Genomic DNA, 15,736 nt, shown 5'->3' on the forward strand with positions numbered 1-15,736 from the left:
TATTGTAACTGTACAAACCTCCTATTTGTCTATAATAGGTGTAGTGTAGGGTACACAGGCAGCCTAAATTCAAAAATACGTATATTAAAATTTAGGAAATAAGCCTGCATTTCATTTTAATGTTGTTTACCCTTAAATGTACCCCATAATTGGCTGTGTGCCTGGCACAGCAGATCCTTCCACACCAGAGAAACTATAATGGTTGCTGTGGGATCAAGTCAGTAAAGATGCTGCCATATAATAGCATTCACTCACAGGTTTCATATTTTTCAGCTGTCATAATGATGTGCACAACCATATCCTTCCTTTAATACGAAGTGGTTTATCATATTCAGGCTGTGCAGTGTGGATTCATGGTCTTGATGAGAATCAGACTGTGAGTGGGTGGGACAGGAGCATCTAGCGCCAAAAGAACCTGGAGGAGTTAAACTCTGGGTATTAACCAGCTCAGGTCTAAATCTGGCCGCCAGATAATTTGCTGGAAAGTCTTTCTTCTGGCACACACTGTGTCAACACGTGGAGCCTAGCAGGTGGCTCATTGCAACATGCTGAATGTACGCAGCATACCCAGCTCTGTCCAAACAAATCAGAATTCATAAGGTTGAAATGTAAGAGATACAGATACATTTGGACATGTGATAATGGTATCAGGTTCCACATTGAGCATAAAGTCAATTATAGGCAACATATTCATACTAACGACATGACATAGTGGCAAATAAGACTCAAATAATCAATTGTTAAAAAGGGGAGAAACCATCAATATGAACCAAATTCTTTCATAGCTCTCACAATGAAATTATACATCTGAAATGTGTGAAAGTGAACTGAATTTTATTGTGTGTAAATGAGCCATGTTTTGGTAAGAGGAAAGTCTGACATTTTGCTCATTTTCTTGTGACTTGGCTTGCATACAAAATCAGTAAAAACCAAGAATTACATACTTAAAGGAACATGAATTCGGGGCATGTGTATACAAAGAATGATCGAAGTCAAAGCAGCAGAGGTCAAAATATCTGGTCTTGTGGTCCCTATGGGTCAAGCTAAAAAAAAAAGGTATTTTTAAATTTCCCATAATGCGACTCAAAAGTATACTTAGTAAATACTCAAATCCTTCAAATTCTACACCTCCAGTTTTTAACACAGACTGCTTGATGGTTGGTGAGAATGGGGAAGGCTAATTTTATCACAGTGCTGCTGGCCAACAACATCTGTCTTGCTGCAGTTCCCTCACCGAAACTCTAAAGTCCAGCACCCTGACTACCAGATGTTGTCGCAGTAATACATTTTTTTTCTGTTGTGCGCAAGCCAGTCAAGCAAGAATAGACCCTCTGCATGAAGATAGTGGGGTGGGCAAAAGAGTCAGGAATGAGATGCGTTGTTCATGGACCCATTTAGCACATAACCAATAGCCCAACAGAGCTATATTGCTTTTTCAATTATGTTGAGCAGCACAAGCTTTCCAGATGATTTCTTTATTCTGTGTTGTACTGAGTTGCGTATGAGCATTTTCTTAAACAAGATTAGAGAGAGATTAGACACGCTGCTTAAAATTTGTACTCTCCAACCTGAGCTAAACCTAATGACATCACAATGACCTCATCAGAGTTATTGTCTTGACAAAAGCTCCTCCCAAGTCATTATATGGTTATTTTCATGGCCGAGGCCATGTATATATTGGTGGAGTACCCTTTTAAGAATGTTGATATTATTGGAAAAAGCATTTTGTGGCATACTGATTTTCACTGAAGCTACCCTTTTCTCCTTTTTCTCTTATTTCCTGCAATATAATTTCTCCCGTTCCAGGCTGCCACCTCCTCCTAAACTGAGACCAACAGCTGAGGTCAGCGTAGGACATCACCATGGTGACCTTCTCTGAAACAGCACAGGTCTCCCCTATGGAGCTGCGTGAGCCACCCTGCCTGACCGCAATGCTGTCTCCTGGACTGCGGCGAAAAAAGACACTGTGGCAGAATGCTGTAAAACACATCATTAACCAGCAGGAGCTCAGTGAGCAGGTGATTGATCATCTTATGTTCAGTAGATTTGTCAAATCCAACTCTTTAAAGTAGTCTTTGCAAGCACTGCTCATAGATCAGTGTCTTAAAGCAAAGTTTAGCGATGATTATAAAGTAGTGCATATCACATAGACCACATTTAGAACTTTTAAATAGTTTGGTTTCCGCCATAAAGCCATTGCTTTAATGTTACAGCCTGCTGGTCACATATTAGGGGCACTATATGGAATGTGAACAGTGCCTGATGTTACAGTGAACATCAGTTTTGTCATTTTGACAGGTTGGCGTGGAACCAGCACGCAAAATCTTTGTGACAGATACCTACATGCAGGAGATCAACAGCCAGATCCGCAACAAGGCCTTACGTGGGGTCACGAAACGACGCTCCTCCACATTCAGAGTTCACCCTCCCCATGTGCGTAATTCCAGCGCACACCAAAGTATCAGGGGTTCTTTTAACGTTTATGCTAGCGATGCCGACTTCTTCATACACTGGGGCCACACTGTTCATGGTGTCTACATACCCACCCTGAGGCACACCTTCAAGTCCCGTGACCTGGAGAAACTCTACCAGCAACACTCTTGTCACCAAAGACGAAACTCTTTAGCCATCACTAATATAATCGATGCGGTGGCTAAGCTACATGTACTGGTTTTGTACCTGGCTTTGGCTCCCGAGGCCATCACGGACACTCTACGTGGCTGCCTGACAGGCATTTTCATGGTGTTAGCTATAGCACTGTGCATTGTCGTGTTAACCTGTAAAGACTCCATGTCCCCAAGGTGGCTTCAGTATGCCGGCCTAGCAAGCTGGCTGTCACAAACCACGCAGGTTCTGGGAGGACTGGTGTATGGACTGGAAAAAGACCCGTCCTGGTATGTTTTGTTCACATTGTTCGCCACATACACGCTGTTGCCGTTACCTCTACTATGGGCCATGTGCGCCGGCTCACTCACCTCAGTACTACACCTCCTGGTGGAGATAGTGCGCTACTACAATGACGCTTTGCTTTTGAGAAAGGTGAGGAAACTTAAGTTGTGAAAAATGTTGTCCAGTGTTAGAGCAAATCTGATTTCTAAGAAATTCTATACTTGTAATTGTATACATATATATAAGAACAAAAATGTTCCTTCATTTGGTAACATTTCTTGAAGCTATCGCTTTACTATAAAACTATATGATACTACATTTTGACCAAATTCATTACGCATTAAAAAACATCTGAGCTAAGGCTTTCTGTGTGTTCTCATATATATTTATATCAAAAATCAGATGTACAACACTGATCACTGTTTTTGTCTACCATACTTCTCTATCTGTGCATTTCTTTTTACACCTATCAAATTCATTAATTTATTTTGCCTATTGCCTATATTGACATTTGATTTTTTTTTCCAGCCCACTTGCATTGGGTTTTCTTGGTTAAATAAAGTGGGTAAATGCATAATCTCTCTTGGATGCAGGTGTTTGCCAAAGGCCTGCTGTACCTGGGTATGAACACAGCTGGCTTGTTCATTCACTACCTGACAGATCACGCACAGAGACAAGTGTTCCTGGAGACGCGACGCTGCATTGAAGGTCGCCTCAAACTAGAACAAGAGAACCAGAGACAGGTAAAGTGAAGGTTTGACTCGGCACTGCCATTATGTGAGCACATCAGTGATCATCCTCTTTTAAATAACCCTCATTAGTTTTATTATTTAAAGGGTAGAATTTGAAACCTTAATCACCTTGTAAATTTCGTCAGAGCATCCCAAATTGTTTTTTATCTTATGTGTACACAAGCATCATGCTGTTAATACCACAAACGGCTTCCTTGACACATACTCCAAAGCTGACAGTATTATCTCACCAAACAGGAACGTTTGGTGCTGTCGATCCTGCCCCGCTTTGTTGCCTTGGAGATGATCGCTGACATGAGCTCTTTGGAGAATGAACTCAATCCTCAGGAGTTTCACAAAATCTCAATTCACCAGTACAAAAATGTCAGGTACAGACACACACATACAGTGTGAAGATTTCTTGGTTTATTTTTTATTATTGACTGTCATCTTTTTCAAATGGCAAAACAGATTTCTAACCAGCCCAGCCTAGTGTTCACTGGAAGACAACAGTCCAACAGAAATCTCAGACAAAATTTAAATGTGTTGCCCTTTTTCTGTCGCTTCTCCCTAAAGCATCCTTTTCGCAGACATCAAGGGCTTCACTCTTTTGTCCATGAACCTGTCTGCCCAGGTTCTGGTTCGAACTCTCAACGAGCTCTTTGGACGCTTTGATCGTTTGGCAGAGGTAAAACACTTTTCTTTTCTTTTTTTGCCAATAACATATATTTTGACAAGCCCATTCTAATAACCACTCATTTTCTATCTTAGGAGCACCACTGCCTACGAATAAAGATACTAGGAGACTGTTACTACTGTGTGTCAGGGGTCCCTGAGCCACAGCGTGCCCATGCCCGTCATTGCGTCGAGATGGGTCTAGCTATGATCAACAATATACGGTGAGTCTAACAAAACTTAACTGGCTGAAGTCAGTGAGGGTTTATAATACTGTCCTGCTGCCAAACAAGCATCAGTTTAATTTCACTATCTTTTCATTTAAAGAAAGAACAGCAAGAGAATTATTTATGAATGTATTGAAACACACTTGGGGAAGTTGCCTGTTGGACCAAGATTAGCCTTCAAACTACTTGTCCAACCAACTGAAGCAACAAGAAGAAAAAGACATTTTTGAACACATTTTTTGGGTGCAAAATCAAAGACCTCTATTAAATACTATCTAGAACTGTCAAAGCTGTCCACAACATATAAGGGATGATCATACAATGTGCAACAGAAGAATTTTTTTTTAACATGGTTGCTTTACCTCTCACCAACACCAGGTGTGTACGAAAGCAGCTTAACTTTGACATGGACATGAGGATTGGGATCCACTCAGGCTCTGTCCTGTGTGGCGTGCTGGGACTGCAGAAATGGCAGTTTGACGTGTGGTCCTGGGATGTGGGCATTGCCAACATGCTGGAAGCGGGGGGCATACCAGGGTGAGAAGTCACTGCTGGTACTAGCCACAAACAGATTAGCGATTTGATGTAGCACATTTGATTGCTGTTTGGGTTATCACATATTTTTAATGTACAAACTAAAGCCCATTATTCATTTTTTGCTATGTCAATGTAGTGGTGTTTTGACAAAATCAATACTTTTCCAGACCCTCAATAAGACAAAAACTTTTCATTTAACATATTTTTTTGTCAAAGTTTGTGCCTTGCTATCAGATAAGTTTGTCCCTCCCATTCTAAATCAAACTGTCCTAATTATTTATTTCTCTTGATTAAGATTGGATAATTGGAGAGTATTCCTTTGTAGATCACCAGTAATTTTGTCTTTCAACCAGGCGCATCCACATCTCAAGAGCGACTCTGGACTCTCTAAAAGGCACCTACAAAACAGAGGATGGTCATGGCCGTGACAGGAGCGAGTTTTTACGGAAACACAACATCGACACCTTCCTCATCTGCCCTGAGGAGGGAAAATTTGAAGTTGACCACGCTGAGCCCCCCAAAGTCCAGAAAACACACCGAACATGGGAGCCAGAGATACCTTTTGGGAACGCCATTGACATGAATAGTGTAGGTACAGGGCTCTGTGTTTATAGTATTGTGTGTTTTGTGTGATGTAGTAAAAGGTTTTGATCCCAATATAAATCACACAAGATATATCTGAGATTATTGAACCATAAAAGACTGAAAGAGAAGTCCCTTATCGATCTCGCCCCATTCATCTTCTCTCTTGATAGATCTTGGCGTCCTTTACAAACGGCTCACTGCCCAACATATGGCATTCCACCTCCAAGGAGATTAACAAACGCATCAAACATGCCATTGAGGTTCGAAGCAGCGAGCGCATGCACATGGAGCACATCACTCCACTGACCCTGGTGTTCAAGGACACAGACATCGAGGACAAGGTACGGAGGTATAGAGGCAGGTTCAGAGTGTGTTTTGGTAGAAGGACAATACATTACTGATAGAGCTGTGTAACTGAAAATACCTGAAATGCCACAGAGCCAAAGACTTCATGTGATAATGTCTTCTTAATGATACAGTTTTCCCAGATGAGAGATGAAATGTTCAACTCCAACCTGGTCTGCTCCTTCATCATGCTCCTTTTTCTCATGGCTGCCCAAGCCCTCATCCCTGCCCCCAGGTAGGAAGCAACCGACACTGTCTAACATTTCTAATGAAAAAGTTCATGAAAATAAATGGATATCAATTCACTCTATTCCAATTTCTGGCTCAAAATATTGTCATAATTTCAAGTTTATTATCCATACTACATCCCCTTAAATCAACACTTCTTCAAAATAATATTCTCACAAAATCTTACACTTGTGGTTAACATTTTCATGTCATTACCTCCTTGTTCTTCGTCTGCAGTTTGTTTCCCGCCATCCTCCATATTTCAGCTTTTCTGCTGGCCTACATGCTGCTGCTGCTGTTGGCCCTAGCAGAAGAGTTCAAGTGGACTCCTTCGCTACTGCAACAATTCTGCTGCTGGATCCATGAAAACAACAGTGCCCGCAACATCCTCACCCTTACTGCCATTGTCATCAACTTTGGCCTTGTCTCTACTGACATGGTGAGAGCATAAACAACACTTGGCCAGACTTACATGAAAATACTACTTAAAATGTCTTTTCCTGTCCCTGTTACAGCTTTCCTTTTTGTACTGCTGGGCTTTATGCACATAAAACTGTTGCTTTGAAATGAATAAATCAAGTGGAAAGCACAGTCAGTTACACTTATCACATATCCTCCTGATATTGGCACAATACTTCCTGAAATGCGTATGCATAAAGGCAAGGATGCATCTCACCACTGATGAGCAAACTGCACCTGACTTGAAGATTCATTACATGAATTTTTTTTATGTTGTTGTTTTTTTGGACTATACTTATTTTCTAATCATGACATAATAAAGCAACATAAGCCAGACCAAACCTAGCTCATTGATAGGCACTTCAATTCAAATATAATCTAAATATACAAAGACATATTGAATCTATTGTTGTCTAAATCTAAATCTGTTTTGTCATGCCTCGCTCTGCCTTTACATATTTTTTATGTGCTTTTTGTGTTTTGTGCTGTGTGTCTGGATGTAGCTATGGTGTATTCTCATGGACACAGATGAGGCTGATGTAATGGACAGGACCAGCACAGCTGCACATACACTCACTGTCTGTACTTACCCTGAGGTAATGACGTAAGCAGTTTGAATTTATTAGTTTTACACAGAGAAATTTGATATGGTATGTCATGGGTCATTTATCTCACAATCATGTATTCAAACAGAATGTGATCAAAAACATTCAGTCCAGTATTAAATATTACTTATTTCTTCAAACAAATGAGAAAAAAACAAAATAACGATATGATGTCATCAAAACACATTCATCCTCATTCTCCCTCCTTCACTTCTTCAATCCTCCAGATCTTTGTGCTGAGTGGTGTGATTGCCATGGTGACTTGTGCTGTGTTTCTGCGTCTAAACTCGCTGCTGAAGCTGGCAGTGTTGCTGCTGGCGGTGGCTGTCTACTCCTACCTCATCCATGTGGCCTTCCTCAGTCTCACACGCCACGATATGCTGCACAGGTCAGTGCACAGTACTTCTTAATACAAGCTGTAGATCAACACTATAGCTTATATTTTCTTAATGATGTTTTCCACTCAGTTTAAGAGTATTTTCAATATCTCTTCTCCAAAATCTCTATAATCCACATCTTCATTTACTGCTGCAAAGGACTCATTATGTCAGGAGAAAAGGAATATGCATTCTTCTCATGGCCATGTTTATTGTTGCTGTCTTCTACAATGGACGTCAGGTACTGTTAGTCACAGTGCAGTTTTTCTGTTTTTTAAGCTGAAATTTAGTTTGTATTTGTCTTGGAATTTTAATCGTAGTTGTGATATTAGTTGTGTCAGAGTATGAGTAGAGGAGACTGAATTACACAGGTTTAAGATGGTGTTGTATCTGCCCTTGGCTCTCCAGTGGGAGGCCACTGCGAGGCTGGACTTCCTGTGGCGTCTGCAGGCCCAGCAGGAAGTGGAGGACATGAGGGAATTGCGGGAACACAATGAGTGTCTATTGCACAACATCCTGCCTGTGCACGTGGCACGACACTTCTTGGACCGGAGCATGAATGATGAGGTGCGGACACCCTGACACAATTGACATCTGTCAGTGTGTGAAGTTAAAATGATCGTAGAAAACAACACACCAAAAACATATGATGCACAACTTCAATCACACATTAAAAGCAGCTCTTAAATGGTTAATTTTGATTAGTGATTTGAACATGGACAGAACAGTGCAGTCTCAGATGTGTTTAGGGAGCGAGTTCCAGTGAGAGGGGGCAGCTATGGAGAAGACTCTGTCGTCCCAAGTCTGGTGCTTCATCCTGAATGGTGGAGACAAGAGGTTAGCATCAGGGGAGTGGAGGCTGCGAGGAGTGTGATGGTGGAGCAGGTCAGTGAGGTAGGGCTGGTTATGAAAGGCTTTGTGAGTGAGGAGGTCTTTGAATTGGATCGGTTGTGGAACAGAGAGCCGATGGAGGTGCTGCAGGTCAGAGGTGATTAGGTCACTGGAGCAAGAGTGTGTGACCAGGCGAGCAGCAAAGTTGTGAATGTACTAGACTTTATTTAGGACTTTGGATGATGTGCCAACTCAACTCAACTCAACTCAACTTTATTTATATAGCACTTTAAAACAACCACAGCTGAAACAAAGTGCTGTACATAAATAGATAAAACAACACAGGAACATAAAACAATTAACAGGAAATAAATACTAAAATAATTGAAAAAAATAAAACAATAACTGAAAAACAAACCATAAAACACTAAAACAGGAGCAGAGTCTCATGCACGGTTGAAAGCCAAGGAATAAAAATGGGTTTTAAGACGAGTTTTAAAAATGGACAGTGAGGAGGCTTGTCGAATATTTAAAGGAAGCTCGTTCCATAATTTAGGAGCAGCAACAGAAAATGCTCTATCCCCTCTGAGCTTCCGCTTTGACCTCGGTACCTCCAGGAGCAGCAGATCAGCTGACCTGAGGTACCGAGCAGGAGCGTGGGGGTGAAGGAGCTCAGAGAGGTAGAGCCGGGCCAGACCATTTAAAGATTTAAAAACAAATAAAAGAATCTTAAAATGGACTCTAAAGTGCACAGGTAGCCAGTGGAGGGTGGCCAGCATGGGCGTTATGTGCTCCCTCTTACGTACCCCTGTTAAGAGGCGAGCGGCTGCATTTTGCACCAACTGGAGACGTGCGATGGAGGACTGACTGACTCCAAAATAAAGTGCATTGCAGTAATCCAGCCGGGATGTGATGAAGGCATGGATTACTGTTTCAAAGTGTTGTTGTGCAAGGAAAGGCTTCACCTTTGCCAGCTGTCTAATGTAAAAAAAGCTGGACTTCACCACAGCACTAATTTGCAGATCCAGTTTAAAATCACTGTCCATGTTAAAACCCAAGTTTGAGACTGTTGGCTTAAAATAATCTGCCAAAGGACCCAAGTCAACAGGAGGGGGTTCACAAAGGCCAAACACTATCACTTCTGTGTTTTTTTGTTGAAGTTAAGAAAGTTCAAGGCTATCCAGGCTTTGATGTCTTTCAGACATGCCGGAAGTGGTGTGAGGGAGAAAGCATTTTTCTTTTTCAGCAGCACATATATCTGACTGTCATCAGCATAAAAGTGGAAAGAGATGCCATGCTTTCTCAGGATGGAGCCCAGTGGCAGTAAATGCAGAGAGAAGAGCAGGCAGCTCTATTGGGGACACAGGGGGCAACTGAGACAAGGACTATGGTAAAGTGGGGGTTGGAGAGGACAGGGGAGGTGGTCAGGTTGCTGTGGATGGTGTCAATTTTTGTTTGGAATAATGAAAGCGTTGCACTTTTTAACTGTGAAGGATATGGAGACGTTGTCAGTAAGAAGTTTGTTAATTGTGGAGAAGAGGATGGTCTGGTTGGTGGAGTGTATGAGGCATGAGTAGTAGGTGGACCAGGCTGTGTTGACAACATCTTTGTATTGTATAAGGTAGTCTGTGTAGGAGTGCAGGCACTGTTAAACCAGTTTTCTGTTATTCACCTAAATATACTAAATGTCATACTGAATTCATAAGCCTATAAATCATCAAACAAATAGGCTTTTAAGAATACAAGATTAATGTTTATGACACAACTTTCATTTCAGGAGCTTTACTCCCAGTCCTATGATGACGTGGGTGTTATGTTTGCCTCCATCGCTGGGTTCAACGAATACTTTGAGCAGAAAGAGATCAAACATGAAGGAGTGGACTGCCTTCGACTATTGAATGAGATCATTGCTGGCTTTGATGAGGTGAATATGAGAATCTGGACAGTAAATTCAGATTGCTTTTCTTAACAAATGCATTGTGTCAGCATAGACATATATCAGGTATTGCTTTTGAAGGATAATGGGTAATTTGTTCAGAATAGTAGTATACTGTACTGTAGATAGATATACTGTTTATCAGTACTGTAAATAAGAGCAATGAAAACATTTTATTCATATTGTGTCTATGTACTGTGTATACAGATATATGGTATATTTATGTGGTATCTCTAGAAACCACATACATTCTGTTTTCACCAAGCTAGTTAAAATTATTTAGTCTGTGTTGAATTCAGTGTGGGTTGAACACAGGACTTGGCTGCTGTACATGAGATTAATGTATTATGTTATCTTTTCATCTCTGAATGTCTCTGCTAACAAGTTGCTGGAGGAGTCTTACTTCCACTACTTGGAGAAGATCAAGACCATTGGGAGCTGCTATATGGCAGCCTCTGGTTTAGCTCCAGACCGGCAGGTGAGGAAATCTTCTTCTGCATTTGTACTCCATGTTTGCTAACTTCTTTAGTTTCTTCATCATCCTCTCTTTCGTTATCAAACTACCCATCTATATGTGTCCGTCTCTCAGGAATCTATGGATGAATGGAATCACCTGAGCGAGCTGGTTTTGTTTGCACTGGCAATGCAAGAGACCTTGAAAGAGATTAACAGGCATTCAGCCAAAAACTTTGAGCTGCGTGTGGGTAAGAGACTGACCTCCTACACACACACTCATGTAAACAATGGGTTGTGGCTATAAACTACTTTCTCCAAGGATTTCTTGTGTCATATACTCGTAAAGTAAAATAAGTAATTTGTCTGTGTTGGACTCAAACAGGCATTGCCCATGGACCAGTGGTTGCAGGCGTCATCGGTGCCACCAAGCCACAGTATGACATCTGGGGATCAACAGTGAACTTGGCCAGCCGCATGGACAGCACAGGAGTAAGCGGACGCATCCAGGTCCCTGAGGCCACACGGAAGATCCTGGCAGAGTGGGGCTTTGTCTTGGAGCTGCGTGGAGAAATCTTTGTCAAAGGGGTGAGAGGCTGATAGATAGAGGGTGATTATGGTTCATCACCAACACTGTGTGTTTCTGCACTTTTTTTTAACACTGTGATGGTTATAGAACCACTCTGGAAAGGTTCAATGTTCAGTCAAGTTTGTTAAGATTCAGTTAATGCAAGATGTATTGACCCTAGTACAAGGATGCAAGATGATGAACAATAAATGTAGTCAGAGATAATACAACTAATTGTCTTGCTCTCAGGAACAAGGTTTAGAAAATTGACAAAGCTCTAAAGAGGCCCTTAGAGACAATCCGCTGAGACAAATACTAAGAAACTAAGAAACAAGCCAATTAAAGGTGGTGTCACGTTTAAGGAAAGAGCACAATGTCCCAGTGATGTGTTATTTACAACTTTGTAACATTTTCTAGTATCTTAGCATTCACATTTTATGATGTTTTAAAAAAAGGTTGGCAAGTATAATACTTTTCATTTTGAGTCAAGTCTTACTGCAAAGGCTTTTTTTGTCAGTTGGCTACAACAGTGTTAAATTTAGTTTCTTGCATGACCTTAAACTTACTTACATGTTTTGTTCAAAAGCAATTGTAAAGGCCATGTGCAACCACACGTCTCCTGTTATTTTGGCTAATTAAACCTCTTCTCAAAAATGCTTGGGCATGCACAGACAAGGAGGAGAAAATAGGGAGAGAGAGAAGGAGAAGAGAGAGGGTGTGTGTGCTGGACATTTTTCAATTTACAGATGTCATGTTTTCCAGTTTCCATTTATACACTAGTAGACAAGCAGTGATCTTACACAGACCCAATACAACATATTTTCCAGTCAATTTGTTTCAGTTTTGTTTGAACAAAAACAACAAGCTCTGTTCAATTTGAAGTCTCTCCTTTGGCCACCACAGGACCCTGAAATTGTCCTACCGGCATCAAAATGTGTTATTAGTGTCAGTAATTATATTTGTGCTTTTTCTTGACAAAGCCTTGGGACCTGAACAAATTTATTGTATATCCACTATTAGAGAAGAGCTATCATCAGTCAGAATAAATATATGGACACCTGCATCAGGGTTCAACAGTGGCCAGGTCTATATAGGCTTAGACACCGTTGCTAAACACAAGTGTAGAAATAAACTGAGGAAAGGATGACCAAGGGAGACATCTACTGGTGAAAAAATAACATTACATTATACAGAGATCCGTGTAGTCTCTGTAGGCTCCTTAGATTGCATTGAGAAAGAGTACAGGGATGTTACTGCACGAAATGTTAGTGTATATTGTAACCATACATCTGTAAATGCTTAATGGTCATCTGGAAAGGATTGTCTGACTGGCTGCTGTTGTTGTTGTAGGTGAGTGAGAGCCAGGGGAAAGTCCGCACCTATTTCATCAGCACCATGCGCAGTAAGAGGGCCAACAATGCAACAGATGGCCGCATGGTGGGGAGGACAGGAGGGCGCATGACGCTGGCAGGAGTGGTGTTTGGTCTTGTCCAAGCCAGACACAAGGAGAAGCTGAGAGAGACCAACGGGGGGTTTGTGTTGAAACCCTGCACCCTCGAGTGCTGACGGGATCCAAAAAAACTGCGGTTAGAGGAGGACACAGTCCAGCCATATTGCTTTTTTTTACAGGTTTACTGTTTTTGCCATAACAAAAATTAGCTGCACAAAAAGGTGTTGCTGCTGGTCATCCAATCCCAATAGAGCCTTTGTACCGCTTTGTACATGTTTTTCTCCATGATTGCATCCTCCTCAGTTTCCCTGTCATCTAAACAAAAAGAAATAATAAGGTTTTTGGATTGTGTTGTGCTTTAATATAAGGAGAACTCCCTATTTTTTGAGTTCTGAAGCTGAGCTGTATTCTTTGAAAGCACAATAGAGTGGTGTGTTCTGAACATGATGAACACACCACCATGCACCATGATGCTTAGAATGGAGCCAACTGCCCTGCTGACTTTTTTTTTTTTTTAGTTATATATAAGCATCTTGAGAGCACTGCTTTCTTTTTACTGCCATACATCCACATTGTAAACACTGTCTTCAGTTAATTTTGTACAAAACTAACAAAAGCCAACATGTTTCCTTTCGCAAGCCAAAAACAAGAAATACCTCAAAACAACCAGCTCAACCTCTCATAGATTTCCAATGGCCTATACAATACTATAATAACCTATACAGAGTCATTATTTTTTACTGTTATCTGTTTTTATCAGTTTATCATTTTTCAGTACATTTGTAGGCCTATTATGAGATTAATACATCATTTAAGGTATTTAAGATTAGAAGAGATATTCAAAAAGGGAACTTTGGTCACTGTATTTCACTCCATCAACATAATTCATAAAACAAAAGTCACATGGATTGATTCATGTCAGATTTCCAGGTTTTGCTCTTATTTTTTGCTACAGCAGCAATTAAAGTTGTGTTTATTGTCATGTTACAGTGTCAGTTTTGCTCTGTTTTTTTTTTTTCAAAGAACTGCATGTGACAAATCCGTTTACCATCTCTATAGTTACACGACACAGTTATGTTTCCAGCTGTCAGCAGTGAACCTGTCTTCTTTTAAGGAGGTTAACTGTTAAACCCACTTTGCCAAAAGCACAGTTTTATTCTGTGGCTCTGATCTCACCTTACATATGATTCCTGTTATGATATGCTACTGTGAAAGTACAGAATTGGTTTTTTTTTTCCCCATTATGTAATGATACTTTATATTTTAGGTATAATGTATATTGAAAACCTTGTGAATTCAAATAGTTTTTCTTTGTTTTAACTTTTAAGTTTAACTAAAAATGTAAAAAGAATTGTAAATCCATGATTAAAGTGTTAAGAAAAGTAATTAAGAGTCATCATCTAAGTATGTAAAATACTTCAGATTAATATGATCATGAGAATGAATTGGCTGGGTCTTCAATAAAGACTGTGTTTTCTAAAAGGTTGGTTTTATGGAAATGAAATGTGTAACAGCAAAATGCTAATACTGTGTTATTCATATTCCCTGTGAATATTGTGCTTATTTTTTCATAATTTTTACTAAAACCTTTGATAGTGTACATTTTCTGCTAATAAAATCAGCAATGGCAATGCAACTGAGTGATGGTATTACATTTGACTTTACTTTGTTTATTTATCACTGTTATTAACATATAACATTATACCAGTGTGATGTGAATGTGTCAGATAAAGCCACAGTGTTCATTTCCATTCCTGCTGATGTGATGTGAGACTATTTATGAAGCTCAACTCCACTTTACCCTTTGTTATGGGGAAAGAAGAAAACTTGCATCGTGAATAATGATGATACAAGTAACTAGCTTTTGCCCAAATTAACACTGACACATGTTTTTCTTGCAGGTTCTGTTCATACTGACCTTTAAGAAATCTCTTCATAATGCAGTTTCAGTGTAAGTTATTTGGGTCAAGATCCATAGTCCTCATTCTGTACAAAAATGTATGTATGTCATCCAAATGAGTTAAATCAGTATTTTTTGTTTGTTTGTATTTTTGTTGTTGTAATCCTTCCACTGCAGCTTAACAGGAAAATACTGTCCAAGACACAAAGAGGGTTTGTTGTTTTTTTTTACTGTGGAAGATATCCACTTGATCCCCCCTCACCTACATTATAAATGCATTTGGAGGGGAATTTCCCATGGCCAATATGAACAGGAGGAATGATCACAGCAAGAAACACCTCTTTCAATGTTAATATGGGCACTTGACTGTTTAAAGACATGAACAGTTGTGAACCCGTCCTTTATGGTTATTTACCTGCGCCATCAAAGCACAAGTAGGCCTATCATTTTAACAACAACACCCAAATCAGATCAGCTATGTCATACCACAGTCTATGTGTCATACACAGCCAGCATGACCCCTCGTGACTCTGAAGCAACCCTGGCACCAACCAAGCATGGATACCAGTTGTTGTTGTTTGGCTGAATGAAGAGCTAATAACTACTGCACTATCACAGTACATAGTACATATGAAAAGTGCTGCACAAAAAAAGGATGAATGGAAAAAATATGAGTTATTATAAAGATACAAAACCTACAGTAGACTGAACATTTTGGGATCATTTTATGTTTTTTTTTTCTTTCTCTCTCTGTCTTAGCCATCTAGGATGACAAAGTATGATACAGTCCTCTAAAAACCAAAAATAATTGAATAGTGGGCTAGAATGTTCTCTGCTTCTGACTTTGCTTTCTCTCACAGTCTGAACGACTTCTCTGGACTGGATTAGTCCTGGCTGGGGCTAGCGCGGGTATTCTGCTGATCGCTAATATACCTAAGAT

At 40.3% G+C, this 15,736-nt stretch overlaps 1 protein-coding gene across 1 annotated transcript; it reads left to right on the forward strand.

Annotated features, from left to right (window-relative positions):
- Positions 1-545: 545 nt before the first annotated feature.
- On the forward strand, positions 546-13,012 carry si:dkey-206f10.1 (adenylate cyclase type 8). The gene is made up of 21 exons (XM_053336687.1): positions 546-554; positions 1,854-2,018; positions 2,299-3,039; positions 3,483-3,632; positions 3,879-4,009; positions 4,197-4,308; positions 4,392-4,519; positions 4,901-5,059; positions 5,413-5,647; positions 5,815-5,985; positions 6,124-6,224; positions 6,455-6,656; positions 7,180-7,272; positions 7,509-7,669; positions 7,818-7,899; positions 8,067-8,225; positions 10,267-10,413; positions 10,811-10,903; positions 11,015-11,129; positions 11,264-11,466; positions 12,797-13,012. The coding sequence occupies exons 1-21, from the start codon at positions 546-548 to the stop codon at positions 13,010-13,012; spliced, it is 3,573 nt and encodes a 1,190-aa protein (XP_053192662.1).
- Positions 13,013-15,736: the final 2,724 nt, after the last annotated feature.

This window comes from Scomber japonicus, chromosome 17, assembly GCF_027409825.1.
Source record: "Scomber japonicus isolate fScoJap1 chromosome 17, fScoJap1.pri, whole genome shotgun sequence".
NCBI lineage: Eukaryota > Metazoa > Chordata > Actinopteri > Scombriformes > Scombridae > Scomber > Scomber japonicus.

What these genes read in the sequence shown, in the direction of transcription:
- si:dkey-206f10.1 (XM_053336687.1), top strand. An exon ending in ACACAGACATCGAGGACAAG is followed by an intron (nt 5,986 to 6,123) that starts GTACGGAGGTAT and finishes TTAATGATACAG; the next exon opens with TTTTCCCAGATGAGAGATGA. An exon ending in AAACTTTGAGCTGCGTGTGG is followed by an intron (nt 11,130 to 11,263) that starts GTAAGAGACTGA and finishes GGACTCAAACAG; the next exon opens with GCATTGCCCATGGACCAGTG.